At 44.8% G+C, this 24,284-nt stretch overlaps 1 protein-coding gene across 3 annotated transcripts in view; it reads left to right on the plus strand.

Annotated features, from left to right (window-relative positions):
• The window catches only part of KLHL29 (kelch like family member 29), a 1,034,900-nt gene that overhangs the window by 682,923 nt on the left and 327,693 nt on the right, over positions 1–24,284 (plus strand). For all 3 annotated transcript variants that reach the window (XM_073674052.1, XM_073674053.1, XM_073674055.1), the window contains one exon: positions 23,400–23,547. In XM_073674052.1, the coding sequence (XP_073530153.1) occupies positions 23,400–23,547 (148 nt within the window). The remainder of the gene's footprint in view (positions 1–23,399; positions 23,548–24,284) is intronic.

Here is a 24,284-nt window from a genome sequence, read left to right on the forward strand (position 1 = left end):
GCAGACACGGACCCGGTGTCCGGTAAATGGTTGTGGGGTGAGCTGGTTAAGCTCCTCTGCCCCCTATGTAGCTCGCTTACTCCACTTGCCTTCGGCCGCACTCGGGGCCCCCACTAGGCTTCACACTGGCAGTAGGCCTCGCTACTCTTCACCGCTCTTATGGCGTCGGCACGCCTTAGGTTCTCTGACTGAGCTTAATGAGTCTGAACTCTCTCTAGAGGGACTGGAACTACCTCTGTCCCCTGAGGAAACTGTTCTCTAGACTGCACTGCCTAGCTCCACCTTCCCCTTTTATATCCCTATCCGGGCTCCCTCTGGTGGTCTGAGGTGGAAGGTGGAGGTGTGTGTATGCTATGAGGGCCTCTTGTGGAGGAATCTGTCCATGCACCCCCCTAGAATCTGTGGCACCAATGCACAGCAGGGCGCCACACTATTCTTAGTCATCAATCAATGTCTGATCAGTTGGGGTGCGGCACTTGGCACCACCGCTGATCAGCTGTTGCTGTGTCGGTGGCTGACGGTCAGAAATGTCCAATTGAGAAGCTGCTCCGTCTTCTTATAGTGGTCGCTGCTAGGTACTGCACATCCGCTTCTTATTCAAATTAATAACGGGCGGATGTGCAATACCCTGCCACGGCCACTATCAGAAGACAGAGTAGCTCCGCAATTGGGCAGTTGTGTCCAACAACGAGAACAGCTGATCGGCTTGGGTGCCGGGTGTTGGACCCTGACTGATCAGACATTGATGACCTCTTCTAAGGGTAGGTCATCTTTAAAAAAAAAAAAAAGTTGGCATTCAGAGGTAAGGTCATGCTCCAGTCATTACTGGACTATTTAATTTGGAACAACGTGCCCATAGCTGGAGTCATGATATTTAGGCCACATCATTGTTTCCAGGGTCAGTAGAACAGGGTCCAAACTTCAAACTAAGCTTGACATGTGGATGTGGGAGAGCTTAAAGCCGTTTGGTACTCCATACCCGTATAGGATTGGCAGGGTGGTGGTATAATCGTTAATTTTCAGGAGTGACTTTTCTGTCAAGTACACCCTTAAAAGGAACCCGTCATTAGATTCATGCTGCCTGATCCACGGGCATCCAGAATCAGGCACTGACTGCGTTATTGCAGCCATGTGTGTTTTACTATGAAACGCAGCGGCATTTCAGAGAAAAGATAGTTGGAAAAGCTGACCTGGGACTATGGCCCCGATTTATCAAGACTGGCGATATTTATGGAGAGTCAGATGCTGCTGTCTCATTACACGGAATAAGGAACACCACAACTCAGCGTCACCCACCCTCCCTTTCCGACGTAGCTCTGCTTATTTTGGTGGAGCTGGCCGAAACTAGCATGAAAATGCTAAAAGCCTCAAAATTTTTGCACACCTTTGTGCCCAAATTTTGGGACTTTTCAAAGCGATTTATTCTGACGTAATAACTTTGATGAATCGGGGCTATGTGTCTTGGATCATAAGACAGGTCCCCAGAAGCTTCTCCATACTCTGCTCTCTTAGACTGACAGATTTCTCCCTATGCATACACATAGAGAAAGACCTGTCAGTCATGGAGAGTGGGTGGGACGTGGAGGAGCCAACGGGGACCAACCATGGACTGTGTATCAGAGACTAATGCTGGCCTTTCTGTTTTCTTTAAATGAATAAGAGCAATTTTAAGTGACCCTCCGGACTCCTCCTCTGTGTGCACCCACGAGTAAAATAAAAATAAAAAAATAGCAATTCAAGGCATTTCCATTTATATCGCTCCTCCTCTGTGTGCACCCCCCAGCAAAAAGAGGAAACCAAACTACTATTATTTTTTTCAATTTCCTACAAGAATTGGCAGATGAAAACATTACCTTTTCCCTTTGAGCCTCTTCTCCCATGTATGCCCCTTAAAAAAAAATTGATATCAGCAATTTCAATTTCTCAATGAAGCTTCTTTATTGTGCACTCCCCCAAATAATTGGAGTAAAAAAAACTTTCTCTACGAGGGTCCTTATCTTCATTCTATTTTCAGTTAAAAAAAAGAGAGTTCATTATGGATTTTCAATATATGGATTATTCTTTTTAAAAAAAAATAAAAAAATCAGGTCGGCATTTCTGCTTTTCCTTTGTGCACACCTTTAAATTTTAATTTCCTCATTTATTTACACCCATGATTAAACCACTTCTGTTGTGTACGGCCTTGAGTACTAATTAATCTTTAATTGTAAGAGAGCGCTGTGGAAGGCTTTCATGATAGGCTTTGTGCAAGCCACTCCATCTAGCCTACACCCTTTCTAGGGATCTGGACTTACGCAGGGCCCCCTGGGTTGAGTTCACAGAGTGGCTGCTGGCCGGTGGAGCGGGCTGGAAGAGAAAATCGTAAGTCATTAGGGCAGTCTAAACTCAAGCTGAGGTCTAGGACGGGAATAGCAAACTAAGTCTGAGCTGTGCAAAGAAGTGAACCAGAGTCAGTAACACATATAACTGGCAGCTAGAAGCAGGGAGGTAGGGTTTAAATAGTGTGTAGACCCACCCAGGCTCAGAGCAGGGATTTAATGAGACAACAATGTTTTGCTGGCCGGTGGAGCAGGCTGTAAGAGGAAATTGTAAGGCATTAGGGTAGTCTAAACTCAAGCTGAGGTCAATGACGGGAATAGCAAACTAAGTCTGAGCTGTGCAAAGAAGTGAACCAGAGTCAGTAACACATATAACTGGCAGCTAGAAGCAAGGAGGTAGGGTTTTAATAGTGTGTAGACCCACTCAGGCTCAAAGCTGGGATTTAATGAGACAACAATGTTGAGGAATTAACCCACAAGTCACGTATTACTAAACAGAACTGGTCCAGTGTCGTCCACACTGAAAGTGCAGCGCCACCTAGCAAGAAAAGCAGAAGTCAGAAGTACAAGGAATGACTTCAGATATGGTTGTTATGTTTATATTTTTCTTTCTTCCATTTTAGCCCAACACATTTCTCCATTTGTATAATTCCTTACAGTGCAATATTCTACATCAATTATGCAGATATATTGATGCACAAAACTTTTTGCAGTTCCTTGTCAATACGCCAAGAATAAACCTGTTGAGGCTTTATACAGCGTCCCGGAGGAGTTGTCATAACATACTAGAGCAAATGAATAACTAATAGAGCTCTGCCTGTATGTACAGAGCCGCCTTGTAATGAATTGCTTGGTTACATTGCCTTCCTATTGTTGTCAGCGTAGAAGTGTGGAGGAACAGTTATGTCTCAGTGTGACGTTGGAGACTCAGCTGTTCATATAATGAGATAGGGTAGAGTTATTAATCTCTGACAGATCTAATATATCTTATGTTCTCAGCCCTGGACAACGTGTTTACTGGTCTCAACATGCATTAGAAAGAGAAATTTGGGTACAAATGTAATATTAAATGTAGAGCCTTACGCTTTGCCTTATTCAGTTATAGGACTCATGATATCACCTGGAATTAAATTTGGTTATTTTTCTTCCTTCTTGCAACAATAATGCTCTACATGCTCAGTCCTTCTCAGCCCTTATCCACATGTATGTCACTTGACAAATGGTAAGGTTTTAATATTAGAGGTTAGGACCATCCCGAATTGGGTCACCGTGACGTGGTGGGACAGCTTTTACATTTTTATAGTACCCTACATTATTTTCATGCACTATTGCTGTTTATTTACTGCAGGGTATTTGCTTGTTATGTTTTTATCTTGTGTTTTGTCTAACTTTATTAGACAGGTCACTCCTTCCTGCAAGATCAGCACACTCCTCTACTGCACGAGTATAGTTGTAACACATAACGTGCTCATTTTACAACTGCCAGGATCAGAGATAGTTCAGATCCGAGTAGTTTAACCCCATAGATTTTGTAATATCTAAGGTGTCTACAAGAGGGAGGGGGCTTATAGAGGATTAAATCAGAGACAGCCCATATAGAAGATGAGATGAGAATAGAAGCGGACCGGAGTGCTGCTGAAATACAGGAAGGATGATGATTGATTAGTATTTAATACAAACTAAATTACATACATAACTGTGAAGTCTAATGGCTGAGACCCTTTGGGGGCTGCATTATACCCTATGAGGGCTGCATTATACCATATTGGGGCTGCATTATACCATATTGGGGCTGCATTATACCATATGGGGGCTGCATTATATGTTATCAAGGACTATGGAGTGCATTATACTATATGTACTATATGGAGGTTGAATTACTCTATCAAGGACAATAGGCTGTGTATTATACTATGTGTACTGTGCATTATATCCTATCAAGGACTATGGAGTGCATTATACTATTTGAAGGACTATGGGGAGTGCATTATACTGTATGGAGGACTATGGGGAGTGCATTATACTGTATGGAGGACTGTGGGGAATGCATTATACTATATGGAGGACTAATGGGGAGTACATTATACTGTATGGGGGACTAATGGGGGTGCATTATACAATATGGAGAACTATGGGGTGCATTATATTGTATGGAGGACTTTGGGGAGTGCATTATACTATATGGAGGACTATGGGGAGTACATTATACTATATGGAGGACTATGGGGAGGGAATTATACTGCATGGAGGACTATGGAGTGCATTACACTATATGGAAAACTATAGGGAGTGCATTATACTATGTGGAGGACTATGGGGTGCATTATACTATGTGGAGGACTATGGGGTGCATTATACTATGTGAAGGACTTTGGGGTGCATTATACTATGTGGAGGACTATGGGGTGCATTATACTAAAAAAGCAAAATGTCGCCTATTCATCAAGTGATTGTATTGTTTATGCTGGAACAAAAATCCTTGTTCTCAGCAGCACATCGCCAGGCGAAACTGAAGATATGCTGCTGATAACATGATACTGTATGGGGACAGATTGATCTACTAGCGATTGTTCTGCCTCCATCATTCTTTGTCATCTGGCGTAAAGAGGTCGGGAAACAAGCGCTGAACGACTTCAATATTGTCGATCACGCTCATTTAACGGCCTGATCTCAGGGCAAGCAAATGCAAACAAAATGTTTCTGTGTGGTGGTGCAATATGTGAGCATTTGAGGCCCCACTTTAAACTTTTACCCAGGGCCCCACTTTGTCTAAAACCGGCTTTGCTCTCTCCGTAAATGTAGCAACTGTACCCTACTTGTTAAGATGAACAGAAAGAAAGATGTTATTGCTGCTCTTCTCTCCAAAAAGAAAAGGAGACAAGTCTTGAGCCTTCTTGGTAATTATTTTTGGGAGGGTGGGGGATGATGGCAGGAAGACGCACCAGCAGGAGGCCCCATTTGGCTATGGGACCTACTTTTTGGCCTCAGTATGCCAATGGCACCAGTAAAGTGTTTTGTTCAGCACAGTGGTTAGTTACAGACGTTTGTGAGAGAACAGCCTGTCCACCCAGGAGTTATGGAGAAGTTAAGCCGTTCCACCCAGGAGTCCTGGGAAGGTTTCGCCTGTCCATACAGGAGTTACGGAGAGGTTTCGCCATTCCACCCAGGAGTCCCGTGGAGGTTTCACCTGTTCACCCAGGAGTCCCGGGAGGTTTCACCTGTCCACCCAGGAGTCTCGGGGAGGTTTTGCTTATCCACCCAGGAGTCCTAGGGAGGTTTCGCCATTCCACCCAGGAGACCCGGGGAGGTTTTGCTTGTCCACCCAGGAGTCCCGGGGAGGTTTCGGCAGTCCACCCAGGAGCCCCAGAGAGTTTTCGCCATTCCACCCATGGGTCCCGGGGAGATTTCGTCAGTCCACCCAGGAGTTCTGGGGAGATTTCGTAATTCCACCCAGGAGTCCCGGGGAGGTTTTGTCATTCCACCAAGGAGTTTCGGGGAGGTTTTGTCATTCGACCCAGGAGTCCTGGGGAGGTTTTGTCATTCCACCAGGGAGTTTCAGGGAGGTTTTGTCATTCGACCCAGGAGTCCTGGGGAGGTTTTGTCATTCCACAAAGGAGTTTCGGGGAGGTTTTGTCATTCCATCCAGGAGTTTCGGGGAGGTTTCGCCATTTTTAGGGAGCGTTGGCGATGCACAATGCATTCCGGAGCTTATGTAAATGTATACCTATGCCTGATTTAAAATAGTTCCAGAGGGAAACAGAGCTTCTTGTAATGCAGAGACAGTTGTGACTTAAATTATCCATAATTCCAGCCTGCCAACTTGATGGCACATGTCAAGGTCACCGTCCCGCTGAGATAAGAGCAGGGCTTGCCAGTTTTGGCAGAGTTGAAGGGGAATAGAAGAACATTCGTTATGTAATAGAGAATCCAATTAAGTCTTTGCTAGTTTTATTTTTTTTATTCTTGGCAGATAGATGTGAATTGTTTGACACAACTTTATGTAAGGTTTTGTTTCTAATTATTTCATTCTGATGATTCTGACATCAATTATTTCCAATATTTAAATCGTGTTTTCTAATTAATTTCTCACAAAAAAATCCCTGTAAACTGCCCTTAATTCGTTTATTTTACTTACAGCGGGTGAAATAAGTATTGAACACGTCACCAATATTCTAAGTAAATCTATTTCTAAAGGTGCTATTGACATGAAATTCTCCTCAGATGTCGATGACAACCCATCCAATCTACACAGGCAAAGAAATCAAACTATAGATGTATATTGCACCATTAATTCCACAGCACTTTACATTATCATTTCTGTCCCCATTGGGGCTCACAATCTACATTCCCTATCAGTATGTCTTTGGAATGTGGGATGAAACCAAAGAACCCGGAAGAAACCCATGCAAACACGGGGAAAACATACAAACTCCTTTCAGATGTTGTTCTTGGTGGGATTTGAACCCAGGACGCCAGTGCTGCAAGGCTGCAGTGCTAACCACTGAGCCACCGTGCTGACCTATAGTAAATCATCTCCTCAATCAGATTGTAATTCTTCCAAAAAATGTTGGGTGAGAAGCCATTAAAGGGCTGTTAAGGCAATATCTAACTGCTGGAACCATAATGACTGTTAGGAAATCCCTCAATCCATAGTTCCTCCCCAGTAACTCCCCCATAAAGTTGTATGGAGTGACAGTGCACATGCTCGACCGCCACACCATACCACTCCCCCTGTGCTGGTGTATAAGGGGTCCTTGATAGATTTTAAAGGTGAAGTGTCCCTTTAATCAGATACTGTCAGGGTGTTTTGCTGAACTTTGGTCTAGGGGTTGTAGTTGAGCCTATCCAATTGTGATGTCCACCAATTTTCTGTGGAAAATGTAAAAAACTAAGTCCTACTTTTTCATCTAAGTCCCACGCCTTCCAAGACCTAGAAATGTAAGTCCCACCTTTTTCATGAATTTCCATTTTTTTTGCAACATTTACAAGACCTAGAAAACTGAAAACTAGCTCCACACTTTATTCAGCTGAGCCCACCCTTTTGACCATTTACAAGACATAGAAAGGGTAGCCCCACCCATTATTCAGCTGAGCCCACCCTTTTGACCAATTGCAAAACCTAAGCCCGCCCCCTTTTCCAACTATGTTGCATTTTGAACATTTTCAAGACCTAGACAGCTAAGCACCACCCTTTTTTCAACTGAGCCCCATCCCTTTGACAATTTACAATACATAGAAAGATAAGCTCAACCCTTTTTTATTTACGTTACGCCCTTTTGACCATTTACAAGACCTAGGAAGCTAAGCCCCACCCTTTTTCATTTAAGTTCCTACATTTCCAACATTTACAGAACTTAAAAAGCCAAGCCCCACCCTTTATTCAGCACAGCTCCACCCTTTTAGCATTTACAAGACCTAAAAAGCTAAGCCCCACCCTTTTATTGTATTGAGCTCCACCCTTTTGACCATTTACAGTACCTAGAAAGTCAAGACCCAACCTTTTTTCTATCAAGTTCTAGCCCTTAACACACTCCAGTCAGGGAAGGGTTAAGGCCACGTGCTAGATATCTACAAGACTGGAAAACTCTCGCAGACTTTTTCCCCCCTAAATTTATTTTTGTATTTACAGTCCCTTTATGTACAACAATGATTGATTAGTAATATTTCGTAGTCTATTACTTTATGTAGGTGAACATTCTCCACATTTTACCCTGAGAGCAATAACTTGGTGCCACCTAGTGGCCAATTTATAATGAAAAATCTGATTTTTTTTATTTTATTTAATTAATTTACTTATTTAATTCATGTAAAATATGATATAACTTTCAGCTAAAACAGAATCATTTTTTAATATTGGAGATCAGATATCAGTCATCTATTAATATAATTACATTAATTATAATATAATTAAAATGTGAGTTATTATAAAACAAATCGTAAATACGTGTAGATGTATGAAATGAGGGGGTATCCAAAAAGTAAAATTCTCTGTCTGATTGCTGAAAAGTCTAGTTCTCCATTTCTGGATGATACCGGCACTGTAAGAAATTTGGAATCTAGAAAGGCAAAAAATGTGCGGAGTTAGTGAGAGCCGCGTATATTGTGATATGTACGAGGTGCAATAATTTATGCAGGGCAGCATTTAACATTTTCTTATCCCATAGGCATCGGTGAATGATGACGCCCGATAGGGACGGATTAGTAATTACACATTCATATCCCGTTTGCCCCAAGTTACTGAAAAATTGCAATATTTTCCCATAAAAACCAGTGTTCCTGGAGATAATTTATGGCATTTACATGCCTGTGTGTTCTGTAATATTTGAGTCACATTAATAGCCGTGCTGTCAACTTTGGGGAAGAACTCCCACATACGGCATATTTATGTGCGGCTCTCACATCTGAATATTTATATGCCAGCTATTAGGGCAAGGAATAGACTTCAGTCTGGGCTGAGATAAAGCACGGGCGACGCTTGTAGAGCCAAAGCAGCCGCACAAGAGCCCAAAGAGAACGGGCGTTGTCTGCAACTGGGGCTCCCAATAGCATACCCATAAACCTGAAGCGGAAGCCTGCGGGTGCTTCTAGGGCCTCATTCAGACGTCCGTTTTTTGTGTACGAGTGCTGACCGTGGTTTTCACAGATACCACTCGTACCTATGATATTCTATGGGGCCATTCACATGTCCATGATTTTTCGCAGATTGAGCGGTCCGTGCTAAATCTCGGAGACATGCGTGATTTGGATCCAAGGGATGGATGAGATTCAGCAATGCAAGTCTATGGATCCGTGAGCAAAGAAATAAATAAATAAAAACACAACATCCGAGTGCGGTCCAGTTTTCATGGACTGTCACATAGGAGAACACTCAGAACGCATTTGGAACGCACTCGGAACGTACTCGGAACGCACTCGGAATGCACTCGGAACATACCCAACTTCCCTCTTCCGAACTTTTGATCCAGAGGGGAGATTAGAGTAACGTGTGTCTCTATGGGTTGGAAGCAGCTTTCTCACTATGTGTTTACAGGAGCTGTGTTTAGCTCACCTGGTGAGGTGGATCCTCCAAGCCCAAGGGCCGGGTGGGCACATGGGTCATGTGCAGCAGGCAGGTGAGGTACGCAGGAAACGGGTAGTAGAAGAACTGGAAACCGCAGGCAGAAAGGAGACCGGGAAGCAGGTAGCAGAGGTACTGAAAGCTGCAGGCAGACAGGAGAGCGGGAAACTGGTAGCAGAGGTACTGGAGGCTGCAGGCAGACATGAGACCGGGAAGCAGGTAGCAGAGGTACTGAAGGCTACAGGCTGATAGGAGACCAGGAAGCAGGTAGCAGAGGTACTGAAGGCTGCAGGCAGACAGGAGAGCGGGAAGCAGGTAGCAGAGGTATTGGAGGTTGCAGGCAGACAGGAGAGCGGGAAGCAGGTAGCAGAGGTACTGAAGGCTGCAGGCAGACAGAAGAGCGGGAAGCAGGTAGTAGAGGTACTGGAGGCTGCAGGCAGACAGGAGAGCGGGAAGCAGGTAGCAGAGGTACTGAAGGCTAGAGGCAGATAGGAGACCGGGAAGCAGGTAGCAGCGGTACTGAAAGCTACAAGCAGACAGGAGAGCGGGAAACAGGTAGCAGAGGTACTGGAGGCTGCAGGCAGACAGGAGAGCGGGAAGCAGGTAGGAGAGGTACTGGAGGCTGCAGGCATACTGGAGAGCGGGAAACAGGTAGCAGAGGTACTGAAGGCTGCAGGCAGACAGGAGAGCCGGAAGCAGGTAGCAGAGGTACTTGAGGTTGCAGGCAGACAGGAGAGCGGGAAGCAGGTAGCAGAGGTACTGAAGGCTGCAGGCAGACAGTAGAGCGGGAAGCAGGTAGCAGAGGTATTGGAGGTTGCAGGCAGACAGGAGAGCGGGAAGCAGGTAGCAGAGGTACTGGAGGTTGCAGGCAGACAGGAGAGCGGGAAGCAGGTAGCAGAGGTACTGGAGGGTGCAGGCAGACAGGAGAGCGGGAAGCAAGTAGCAGAGGTACTGAAGGCTGCAGGCAGACAGGAGAGCGGGAACCAGGTAGCAGAGATACTGGAGTCTGCAGGCAGACAGGAGAGAGGGAAGCAGGTAGCAGAGGTACTGAAGGCTGCAGGCAGAAATGACTCAGGAACACTAAAAGTCTTAATACCAAAACTCAGGCGTGTGTCTTGGTGAGCCTTATATATGCCCAGGCAGACGATCACTTGGAAGCACTCCGGGCTACTTGCAAAGGCCGACGTGAAGCACAGCAGAGTTCAGTGGACCGGGGTGAGGGAATCTGGGACAGGTGTGTAACCTCTCCTCTTCTGCTTGCTATGGGGGGCTGCGCTCCTGGTGATAAGAGTTCGGACATGCAGCAGAGCTCCGTTACTGGTCTGAACTATTGTATGTTCACTTAGATACTACCAGCAGAGGTAGCTTTGTCTCTGCAGCATTGGAGGAGCGCAGCGACACTGAAGTCGGCCAGCACTTATAAAGTCTATTGTAATGAGCCTGTAAGTGCTGCACTCCTCGCCTAGGAGACCGGTTGCCTCAGATGGTAATGGATTCAACAAGCAGAAAACTATAGAAATATAAATCCTTCTGTTCTTGAGAACAGAGAGGATTTTACATAAAAGGCAAATTGCAAAGTTTCTCGTCTTTGCACTTTGCAATTTTGACCCATTTTTTAAAGTTGAGACAAACAACCTCTTTAAGGTCCTTTTACAACAAGCATCGATCAGCAATATACCAGGTGAATATGGGGTGAATATGCTCTTAGATGACATCTGACTGACGCGCGCTCGGTGCACAAAGTTCCTCAAACTTCTCTTCGTTATTTAGTTTTCTGCTCTCTGTGCCCAGGGCGAAGTGTCTGATAAACTGTAATGGAAAGGAAGTAAAATGACGGCTACAAGTGTTCTCTGACAGTGTTTGTTTTCTTAACTTCACCGTTACTCAACACCCAAAATGCCCGTCACATCATAGCTGTGATGGGGGCGATCTCGTGGCGCGTTTCTGAGCCAGTTTAATAAAATGCACTTGACATTGCTGGAATACACACAACATCTGGCTGTTACAGGAGTCGCAGAAGAAAACATGCTTTGATGTTACTGAAAAGCAGAAAGAAAGCTGCAAACTACCTCAGCTGAGACTCTGGGATGGCAAGTGTGATGTGCGGATGTAGCAGAGCTGAGCCACTGGTTCGGCTCCTCTGCAAATGAATGGCATCCCTAATGCTTGATGCTACCAAACCGTGTGCCAGGCAAAAGAGGGGAAAGTCTTCCTGAATGAAATTATCAGAAAGGTAAAGGTGGACGCATGTGTGGTGAATAGTTTCCCAGTGACTGCTGGAGGCACCTGCAGGATATGGCCATCTTGTCGGAGGGCCGGGTAACACTTCGAGGGCGATAAATTAAAAAATTTGGGTCCATTTTTTGTCATGAAGTTATACACTGGGAGTATAATATCCAGTAAAGAAGGTAAAATCCAGGGCCACATGCGATAAATCCTTTTATTCCAAAATTAAAAGTCACAACATGTCCCTAGGAGGGGAACAACTGGACGCGTTTCGAGGACACAGCCCCTTATTCGTCAGTATACAAATGAATTAAAAAACACATTTATAATAAAAACTGTGACCACCCCTAAACATGTGTGATAAATTAGTATACAAATTAGGATATTAACTCCTACTTAGACAAGATTTGCGTGCAACGAATTCTCATAAAATATTCAGATATAAACTTAGGTCTCTCCAAACATTTCAGGGAGGTACCCTCGCCCCCACTGTATAACATCCGGCCCCTCGCCCCCACTGTATAACATCCAGCCCCTCGCCCCCACTGTATAACATCCAGCCCCTCGCCCCCAGTGTATAACATCCAGCCCTCTCCCCCTGTGTATAACATCCGGCCCCATTGCCCCCAGTATATAACATCCAGCCCTCTCCCCCTATGTATAACATCCAGCCCTCTCCTCCTGTGTATAACATCCGGCCCCTCGCCCCCACTGTATAACATCCAGCCCCTCGCCCCCAGTGTATAACATCCAGCCCTCTCCCCCTATGTATAACATCCAGCCCTCTCCCCCTGTGTATAACATCCGGCCCCATTGCCCCCAGTATATAACATCCAGCCCTCTCCCCCTATGTATAACATCCAGCCCTCTCCTCCTGTGTATAACATCCGGCCCCTCTCCCCCTGTGTATAACATCCAGCCCTCTCCCCCTATGTATAACATCCTGCCCTCTCCTCCTGTGTATAACATCCGGCCCCTCTCCCCCTGTGTATAACATCCAGCCCTCTCCCGCCTTGTTTAAAATCTGGCCCCTCACCCTCAGTGTATAACATCAGGCCCCTCGCCCTCTATATATAACATACGGCCCCTTGGTGTATAACATACAGCCCCCTGGTGTATTACATGCAGCCCCCCGCTGTATAACATACGGCTTCTCGCCCCCAGTGTATAACATCCAGCCCCTCGTTCCCATTATATAAGATCCAGCTCCTCGCCCCCTGGTGTATAACATCCGGCCCCCTGGTGTATAACATCCGGCCTCTGCTGTATAACACACGGCCCCCTGGTGTATAACATCCGGCCCCCTGGTTTATAACACCCGGCCCTCCGATGTATAACATATAGCCCCCCTCTGTATAACATATGGCTTCTCGCCCCCAGTGTATAACTTCCGGTCCCTCTTCCCCAGTATATAACATCTGGCCCCTCAACCCCAGTATATAAATCCAGCCCCTCATCCCCAGTGTATATTATCCAGCCCCTCATCCCCAGTGTATATTATCCAGCCCCTCTCCCCCAGTGTATATTATCCGGCCCCTCTCCCCCAGTGTATAACATCCGGCCCCTCTCCCCCAGTGTATAACATCCAGCCCCTCGCCCCCAGTGTATAACATCCAGCCCCTCGCCCCCAGTGTATAACATCCGGCCCCTAGCCCCCAGTGTATAACATCCAGCCCCTCGCCCCCAGTGTATATTATCCAGCCCCTCGCCCCCAGTGTATAACATCCGGCCCCTAGCCCCCAGTGTATAACATCCAGCCCCTCGCCCCCAGTGTATAACATCCAGCCCCTCGCCCCCAGTGTATAACATCCAGCCCCTCACCCCCATTGTATATCGTCCGGCCCCTCGCCCCCCCAGTGTATAACATCCAGCCCCTAACCCCCAGTGTATAACATCCGGCCCCGGTGTATAACATCCGGCCCCCTGGTGTATAACATCCGGCCTCTGCTGTATAACACACGGCCCCCTGGTGTATAACATCCGGCCCCCTGGTTTATAACACCCGGCCCTCCGATGTATAACATATAGCCCCCCTCTGTATAACATATGGCTTCTCGCCCCCAGTGTATAACTTCCGGTCCCTCTTCCCCAGTATATAACATCTGGCCCCTCAACCCCAGTATATAAATCCAGCCCCTCATCCCCAGTGTATATTATCCAGCCCCTCATCCCCAGTGTATATTATCCAGCCCCTCTCCCCCAGTGTATATTATCCGGCCCCTCTCCCCCAGTGTATAACATCCGGCCCCTCTCCCCCAGTGTATAACATCCAGCCCCTCGCCCCCAGTGTATAACATCCAGCCCCTCGCCCCCAGTGTATAACATCCGGCCCCTAGCCCCCAGTGTATAACATCCAGCCCCTCGCCCCCAGTGTATATTATCCAGCCCCTCGCCCCCAGTGTATAACATCCGGCCCCTAGCCCCCAGTGTATAACATCCAGCCCCTCGCCCCCAGTGTATAACATCCAGCCCCTCGCCCCCAGTGTATAACATCCAGCCCCTCACCCCCATTGTATATCGTCCGGCCCCTCGCCCCCCCAGTGTATAACATCCAGCCCCTAACCCCCAGTGTATAACATCCGGCCCCGGTGTATAACATCTTGCCCCCTCGCCATGCCATCTGCCTTTACTAACATGTGACAGAGCGGCTGGAGGTGCAGAGCTCCCTGATACCAGCGCAGTCCTGTAATAGGAGCCACCGGGGTAACAAATCCGTCCATGACATTTCTTCCTCCTAAATCTTCCCCATCACCTGTGAGTGATATTACTGAGAAGTGGAAGGAACCGCAGGAACTCAGCCACGAAGTGGAGACCCCGTAACGTTACAGAGCTGGGGGCTGAGTGCTGGGGAGCAGAGGGCAGAAAAGTCACCAACGCTCTGCTGACTCCATAACTGCAGAGTCCAGACCTCCTCTGGTATCAGCCCAAACACTGCGCCCCCGCCGGGAGCTTCATGGCTGAGCAGCTGCATGCAGCCGTACATCACCAAGCACAATGCCGAGCGTCGGATGGAGTGGTGTAAAGCCGCCACCACTGGACTCTGGAGGAGACAGTGTCCTGTGCAGTGACGGATCACTATTCTCTATCCGGCATCTGATGGACGACTCTGTGTTTGGTGAAGGAAAATGTTACCCTCCTGACTACATTGTGCCCGCTGTACAGTTTGGTGGAGGATAATGCTATGGGGGTATTTTTCAGGGGTCGGCCTCGGCCCTTTAGTTCCAGTGAAAGGAAATCTTAATTCTTCAGCTCAAGACATTGTGGACAATTGTAGCTTCACGCTTTGTGGGACGTTTGGTGAAGACCCTTTTCTGTTTTGCACAAGGTCCATACAGACATGATTGTGGGAGTTCGATGGGATTAACTGGCCACACAGATCCCGGACCTCAACCCTATCCAACACCTTTGGGATGAATTTTTGTGAGCCCGGTTTCTCCCCAACATCCGTTCTGACCTCACAAATGCTCTTCTGGATGACGGAGCAGACATTCCCACAACACCTCCAACATTTCTTAGAAAAGCTTCCCAGAATAGTGTAAGCTTTTATAGCTGTAAATGGGCCGACTCCATATTAATATCTATGGATGTAGAATGGGAGGTCATGAAAAAGCATGTAGGCGGAATGTGAAGGGGGCACATATGACTGTGTACATGTAACTCCAGCCTAAATTTAACTTGTAAAATGAAAAATAAAATTGTAAAAAAAAACAAAATCAGCTCCATTACTTGCACACACTGTATATAGTGAGATGTATTCTGGATTTATATGTTATTCCGTACAAGCACTGAGTCTTTATATCTCGGAGAACAACAGGACATGACTTATGCATTAGTCTTCTCGTTTTTAAGTAAAATATAGCTGTGCGCTACGAGGCCGTATAAAGTAATCACCTTTACTCCGGGGTCATTATAAATATATATGTATTTTTCTGGTGATGTATTCAGTCAATAATAATATCTCCAGAGATGCCGCCACAAAACGGGGCAAAGAGACGTCTGGCGGAGCCCGTGTAGCTGCCAGCCGCCTGCAAAATGTGATGTTTAAATAATCCCCTTTGTTACTTCTTCCATTCAAAGGTTACCTTCAAGGCATCGGTGTCAATTATAGAAAAAATACCGGGCCTCAAACTTATTGACAATCTGCCACAGTCATGGAGATTTGATAATAAGTGAGACTCTTGTCTTCATACTTTCTATTCCGTCGGCTGAGTCCTAGCAACCGAAATGGGGGAAGTCAATAAACGTGGCACACTTTATGAGGATGAGTAATGTATTATAAATGAGGCTGTTATTAACATGATACTGGACTTTTCGGCTCCGCTCGGTAAGTGTTGTGTCACCTGCGTCTTCCAGATATTATTTCTTGTAAACGTAGACAGAGAGATGGAGGAATCCGACAGTGAGGCCTGGGCAAGGCTGGTGATCAATGGAACAGAAAGGAGATTTAGAAACAGCGTAAAAAGTGGCTAGTTTCTGCACTAATTTTTATCCCTGCTGTTCTCCTGACAAAGCTCTTCTTTTTTTTTCTTAAATCCGCCATACGGTTCCAGAGATGTGTTCCTTTTTGTTTGATTGTCACTTTTGTGGACTTCGCGGGGGTGTGTGTTAAGGCTCCTCTGCATTATTACCCTGTGAGCCACTCCGCTTTTTATAAAAAATGACCACTAAATAAAAAAAGCCCACATCTCTGGGACAGAATGGCGGATTTTAAAATAACAAAGAATAAAATACTCAGAGGATCAAGGAGAGTAAAACAAGTGCAAAAAATAGTCACTTTTGACCTGGTGATAAGTTCCCTTTAATTATAATGGTATTATACCTACTGATAGAAATTGAGGCTCAGATCTGTTTAGTAAGGGTTAAATGGATTACAAGGGGTTGTCTCATTTGGACAATGCCCTTTTTTTTGTTAAATAGGTCATCTGGTAAAAAAACTGAGTTCAGGAGGGAACTCCAGTGATCAGTGATCTCTGTGAGAGACCTTTTCTACAAGTGGTTAAGGTCCTTACAGCACCACCACAGGCAAACCGAAGTATTACACAGTTTTCATTGAACAGGTCCTCCAGAGGTGAGACTCTCTTTCTGTTCTCTTATTAGACCCCGATGGGAGTAACTTCTCTCTAAAACAATGTTTGAAAATGGGTTAGTAATTTTGTAGGAAATTCCTAAATCTAGTCCATATAGTGGAGAATGGAGAATCTCCCTAGTGCCACTGAAATTTCCTGGAAATAAGGTACTTTCAGGAAGATTTTCTATTCATGGTATCAGGGTGCCCGGTCATCAGATGGAGCCCGTGCATCCAGATGTAAATTTTCAGAGTCCCAGCAGAACTTCTTTGAAAAGCTGACAAATGTATGCATCCTTACCTTTCGCTCTAACCTGCATCCAGCCATCCCAGCGATATGAAGGCAATATGACCAAACTTGCTGTCACGGATGTGTCAGGTGTGACAGACAGTCGCTCTGGAGCTGGCTGCAGAAAGTCTCTCTGCTTGGCATTGCAGTCGCCTTCTTGATCCTCTCATCTCTTTAGTATTGTTATATCCTTCTTCTTTTTGGACCCAGCAGCTACCTCTATCTTCTGATTGACACACCTTTGCTTGGTAGTTAGAAACCCTCAGTTTCTCCAGAGAGTCGCTGGTGATAGTTCTATGTGCCTCTGTGTTGGCTTGGAACAATAGCAGTTGGCTAGTTTCTTCTCTGGTGCCCTTGGAGGACGGAGGACAGTTGGCATTATCTCTCTGGTGTCTGCTCAAGCTAAGTGTATCCCCTTTGTTTGTCTACCTTGTTGTCTTTAGTTTGTAGTGGGGCTTGACTAGTGCTCACCCTGTCCTCTCTCTATCTAGGGCCTAGCTCTAGGGACATTCAGGGCTTAGGTTCCTGCTCAGCGATAGGTGTGGAACCTATATAGGAAAGATAGGGTGGGCAGGGTGATATTAGATCTGCCCAGGGGTCTTCACTCCCCCTTCCCCTAGTGTTTGGGCTTTCTTCCCTTCGTGTTGCATTTAATCTTTCCCTCACCTTGCGTGACACTTGCAAATGTACCAGAACATCCATGAGGCTCGTGGGAAAAAAGAAGACCTCTTGGACTCCTGGAAACACTGGCAAATCTGGGCACCTTAGAAGCTTCAGCACTTTTTGGGAAAGTTGCGCCAGATACGTTTCCTGTGCGTGCTACTGGGATAAGGTGCATATTAAGGGATTGGGAAATGGGGCATGGGAATGAAAACATTTTCCCTGTGCTTCCTATAAAAGGGGATACAAATATTTGAAAGCATGATCCATGGCTTGTCCTTTCGAAAGGACGGCGTACAATGCAAGTGCATTTGATTTTCCTTCAGTGTAAGAAAAATAAACGTAGGCTGGAATATATCGTGCCATTAATAATGTTCTCCCATCCAGACAATATATAGAAATAACACGGATTGAGAACACTAACCTGTAGACAGCAAGCCCCTGAAGCATCAGAGCTCGAGTAACCCGGTTATCTGGATGTAAATGACATAATAGATCATTATTCAGGAGGACCGGGCACGTGGCAATGTCTCCCCGCGCTACAGGCCTTCTCCAGCTAAACTCTCACTCATTGTCCTTTAACACATTATCCAGTCCAGAGCCTCATTGATTTCATATGTGGCCTCTGATTATATGGTGCAAACATTATCCATCTACCCTGACAATCTGATTGTAATGAAATCCCTCCGGATATTTCAAGCAGAAAAACAAACCGTCCTTTCAATCAATGCTGAGCTGACTGCTATACCATGACCATCCCAGAGATATTCATCAGACTCATCAGTGCGATCATGGAGGCCAAGGAAATGGACCGGGAATGCACACGTGGATAGATAGAAAGATAGATAATGGATAGATAGATGATATAGATACTGTAGATAGTAGGTAGATAATACATAGATAGATCATTATATATATGTATATTTATATATGAGATAGATAGATAGATAGATAGATATTAGATAGATAAATAATAGATAGATGATATAGATACTGTAGATGATAGGTATATAATACATATATAGATATTAGATCATAGATAGATTTGAGATAGATATGAGATGATAGATATTAGATAATAGATAGATAGATAGATGATAGATAGATATTATATAGATAATAGATAGATAATAGATAGATATGTATATATGAGATATATATAGATAGATATGAGATAGATATAGATAGATAGATAGATAGATAGATAGATAGATAGATAGATAGATAATAGATAGATAGGCAGTAGTGTTGAGCGAGTATGTTCTGTTCCGAGTATGCTCGGGCCGAGCTCCGAGTATTTATAGCTGCTCGGTGATATGCTTGAATCGCTCCCGTGTGCATGATTTGCAACTGTTTGACAGCTTTATTACATGTGAGGATTGTCTATTTCTTACACATTCCTCACATGTATTAAAACTGTCAAACAGTCGCAAATCATGCACACGGGAGCGATTCAACCGTATCACTGAGCAGCTGTAACTACTCGGAGCTCGGCCCGAGCATACTCGGCAAAAGGGTTAACAGAACATACTCACTCAACACTAATAGGCAGCTATGAACACTATGTTTCTTATAAGGAAAACCAAACCAAGATTGGTTGTTTTGAACAGAACATCAAAAATGACCCTGAAGAGTGTAAGAGAGCGTCCCCCGATGTACGCCCGTGTAATATTAGACGTCCCGGATGGTCATGTAACAGTGGTAGATTTTCTGACATTCTATTCATTAGATGAGGCCTTATTAATACATCAGTGATAGGTTTCTATGTGACGTGGCGGTGTGGTGACTGCTGTGGACCCGCTTCTCCAGTGACATCTGCCCTGGTATGAGGCTGCATAGGGGCTGAGTGACGGCAGCTTCAGCTCTGATGTGACTGTGATCCCTCTGTATCTGCCTGCGAGACGCCGGGTCCATAACCGTCAGATTATGATTATTCTTTTCTTTCCACGTCCCCGGCCTGTGCGCCATCCTCTCTTCACTAATTATTTCCCCTGTGACTTAAACCATTGTGATGAATTACCAGCACATTCACTTACTGGCAGAGAAACAATATTCTGCTTTTCATTCCAGTTTGGGGGGGAAAGTGTTAGGACAAAAATTTCTATCATTATGTATCTGCTGTATTGTTACATGCAGATAAATGAAATATTTAATTGTGTTTTTTAATTGAAATTGAAAATAAAAGAAAAAACTAGGATCCTTGAAACGAACCTGAGGAGGCATCAATTTTGTCTTCCTCTTCTTCTTTGTCCCTTCGGGTTAGTGGTTGTGAAGTTGGAGCAATGATGGCGACCTAGGCTGCTTTGTACACGGCTGGGAGGCAATTTCCTGCAGCAGGAACCTCTCCCTAATGTCTCATATTGGTCTAATACAGACTATGAAAAGTAACCAAGTAGTTTTCCAGGAGAAAAACATTCATGACCTATAGATACATAAGTCCTGGATGTTTGATCAGTGGGGATCTGACCCCCCGGACCCTCAATGATTCAATGCTTACAACAGCAGGTCGGCTCATTCATAAGAGCCGCTGTGTATGCTGTCACGGTTTAGCGGTATTTACTAAATCAGCCCCTCATTTCTGAAGATTGGGTGGTCCCTACCAATCAAACACTTATCCAATCAATGTTTTGCTCTTAGTAAAGCTCCCATTATAGGGTATGAACACTTTTGCAAATAATCCTTTTTTTATCAATATATTTTTGGTGATACAAAAAAAATACCTGGGAGACTTATAGGTGTGCATTGGACCCAAAACAATGGGCTATTTTTTTTTTTTCATAGCAAAACTGTAAAATTGCTGAATCTCTATACTGGGGCGATAACAGATTGGTTGCAAAAGTATACACACCCTGGGCATTTTATTCCCTTATTTTTCTCCTCACTTGTTTCCGTTTACAGCCTCAGATTCATACTGGTTTCTGTGTTACCTGTTCACTGACGTTGTGTGGTAGAGCGGTATTATTAGAGCCTTGTTTGGCGGGTATAATGGATCCTTCTGCTTTGCTCATAAGTTACTTTAACCCAATGTGTTTCTGATGATTTTTTTTGGCTTTGTAAGTGGGATTGGCAGATGAGGGGTGAACTCCGGGCCAAAGTCTCGTTACGATGGCTGTTTAATCTCTTGCCTGGAAACACAGTAGCTTCATTCTCCGGCATCTGTTCTACTCACTTTTTAGTTATTTTTGTAGCAGCGTTGGATGATTTCCCTGTTCAGAGATCCTGTCTATTATTTCCAGAATAGGTTGCAGATTTATTTGCACCCTAATTCATTACAGATCTTGAAGTCAGTGTGACCACCCACCCACAGAGACAGGCAGAGACCCTCCTATCGACACCTATATACATAAATATATCACAGTGCTTGGTGTGGATGAGCACGGACAGGTGGCATTGATACAGCAGGACAATCCATTAGGAACAACGGAGGCAGATGCAGCAGGATGGAAACTGGAGGAGCATTACAGATCTTGGAGCCACTGTGATCACCCAACCAATATAGTGTTGGCAGAGACCCTCCTCTCGACACCTATATACATGAATATATCACAGTGCTTGGTCTGGATGAGCATGGACAGGTGGCATTGATACAGCAGGACGATCCATTCGGAACAATAGAGGGAGATGCAGCAGGGTGGAAACTGAAGGAGCATTACTGATCTTGGAGCCACTGTGACCACCCACCCAATCTAGTGTTGGCAGAGACCCTCCTTTCGACACCTATATGTATGAATATATCACAGTGCTTGGTGTGGATGAGCACGCTCACTTTCTATATACAGTACAGACCAAAAGTTTGGACACACCTTCTCATTTAAAGATTTTTCTGTATTTTCATGATTATGAAATTTGTACATTCACACTGAAGGCATCAAAACTATGAATTAACACATGTGGAATTATATACTTAACAAAAAAGTGTGAAACAACTGAAAATATGTCTTATATTCTAGGTTCTTCAAAGTAGCCACCTTTTGCTTTGATGACTGCTTTGCACACTCTTGGCATTCTCTTGATGAGCTTCAAGAGGTAGTCACCGGAAATGCTTAGTACTTGTTGGCCCTTTTGCCTTCACTCTGTGGTCCAGCTCACCCCAAACCATCTCGATTGGGTTCAGGTCTGGTGACTGTGGAGGCCAGGTCATCTGGCGTAGCACCCCATCACTCTCCTACTTGGTCAAATAGCCCTTACACAGCCTGGAGGTGTGTTTGGGGTCATTGTCCTGTTAAAAAATAAATGATGGTCCAACTAAACGCAAACCGGATGGAATAGCATGCCGCTGCAAGATGCTGTGGTAGCCATGCTGGTTCAGTATGCCTTCAATTTTGAATAAATCCCCAACAGTGTCACCAGCAAAGCACCCCCACACCATCACACCTCCTCCTCCATGCTTCACGGTGGGAACCAGGCATGTAGAGTCCATCCGTTCACCTTTTCTGCGTCGCACAAAGACACGGTGGTTGGAACCAAAGATCTCAAATGTGGACTCATCAGACCAAAGCACAGATTTCAACTGGTCTAATGTCCATTCCTTGTGTTCTTTAGCCCAAACAAGTCTCTTCTGCTTGTTGCCTGTCCTTAGCAGTGGTTTCCTAGCAGCTATTTTACCATGAAGGCCTGCTGCACAAAGTCTCCTCTTAACAGTTGTTGCAGATATGTGTCTGCTGCTAGAACTCTGTGTGGCATTGACCTGGTCTCTAATCTGAGCTGCTGTTAACCTGCGATTTCTGAGGCTGGTGACTCGGATAAACTTATCCTCAGAAGCAGAGGTGACTCTTGGTCTTCCTTTCCTGGGGCGGTCCTCATGTGAGCCAGTTTCTTTGTAGCGCTTGATGGTTTTTGCAACTGCACTTGGGGACACTTTCAAAGTTTTCCCAATTTTTCAGACTGACTGACCTTCATTTCTTAAAGTAATGATGGCCACTCGTTTTTCTTTACTTGGCTGCTTTTTTCTTGCCATAATACAAATTCTAACAGTCTATTCAGTAGGACTATCAGCTGTGTATCCACCAGACTTCTGCACAACACAACTGATGGTCCCAACCCCATTTATAAGGCAAGAAATCCCACTTATTAAACCTGACAGGGCACACCTGTGAAGTGAAAACCATTTCCAGTGACTACCTCTTGAAGCTCATCAAGAGAATGCCAAGAGTGTGCAAAGCAGTCATCAAAGCAAAAGGTGGCTACTGTGAAGAACCTAGAATATAAGACATATTTTCAGTTGTTTCACACTTTTTTGTTAAGTATATAATTCCACATGTGTTAATTCATAGTTTTGATGCCTTCAGTGTGAATGTACAATTTTCATAGTCATGAAAATACAGAAAAATCTTTAAATGAGAAGGTGTGTCCAAACTTTTGGTCTGTACTGTACATGACTGCAGGATCAGACTACACAGGGTGTGATTGTAGTCTGCACCCATAGAGAAACATTAGTTTTCATGGAAGCTGTATACATAAAGCGGGAAGAGGTTTTATTAAAGACTGTATGCAAAGTTGTTTTATTCTTGACTTAGATTTTTTTATAAATGAACTGGATAAAAATGGTTGCAACTGTATAAATCCCCCCTTAAAGGAAGGGGGGGTACAAATTCAGGGGATCGATGGGCATCTCAGTGGTGGGATCTTCAAGTATCTTGTGGCATATGTATGATTTGTGTTGCATCCCTATGCCAAGATAACCTATTTTGATTGAAGATTTGACTGATAACAGAGAGCAAAAGCTTGTCATTTTTTATATATCGTTTTTATTTAACTTAATGAAATGATTGTTTTTTTCTCCAGACGCCTCTGCTATCCAAGGCTGAGAAACAGTCACAAGGGCAATTGCTTGCAACCAGCGTAAGGTGGGGACAGACCCCTATCAACCAGTCTACTCCATGGGATACCGAGGAGCCTCCATCTAAGCAGATGAGGAAAGGCGAAAACCCAGGTAAGCCTGAAAAAGTAAATCGTTAATGCTGAAAGTATTGAAGCTATGCCAGCATTACATTACATTATGGAATTGCTATTTAAGCAGTTACAATATTATACATGGCATCAGAGCAGAGACTTCTAGAATTGTGAATCCACTCTTAAGACTGCATGCATGAACTATGGGTATGTCCAGACGTGAGGTAACTTTATGTGACTGCAGACTTGTGAATCCTCGCAGCGTGGTCTGTCAGGATTCTCCGATGCCAAGAACAGGCAGTCATGTGATTTGCATACTTCCGGCCACATTCCGAGTAGACTTGCTAATTCACTTGTATTGATGAAGGCTGCACACGTCTAGTCGGCATGTGGTTGCATAGTTGCAGTCACTCGCCCACCGCTCCTGGCGCCGACACTGGAGAATCCTGACAGCGTGCACATTACATGCTGCAAAGATTTCCAAGTCTGCAATCACATAAAGTTACATATTTCATGGCAGAAAAAATGCTTCGTAAAGTACGTTAGTTTTTCGTTTTTGATACTTTTTTTTTTTTTTTTTTTAATGGGTGAAAAACGCTGTAAAAACCCTGAAGGAATTCACTCGAATGTGCTTTAAATCTACAGAGAAAAAGAAATAACCAGTGTGTGCACGAGATTTTAGAAATCTTATTCACTTTGTTGGCAGGGTAAAACGCTGCGCTTTTTTTTGCTGCAAAAATGCAACGCCCTAAGCATTACCAATTTATTATGGAATTG

Source organism: Phyllobates terribilis, unplaced genomic scaffold (assembly GCF_046119375.1).
Source record: "Phyllobates terribilis strain yellow unplaced genomic scaffold, ASM4611937v1 Scaffold_3__8_contigs__length_932513732, whole genome shotgun sequence".
NCBI classification, from domain to species: domain Eukaryota; kingdom Metazoa; phylum Chordata; class Amphibia; order Anura; family Dendrobatidae; genus Phyllobates; species Phyllobates terribilis.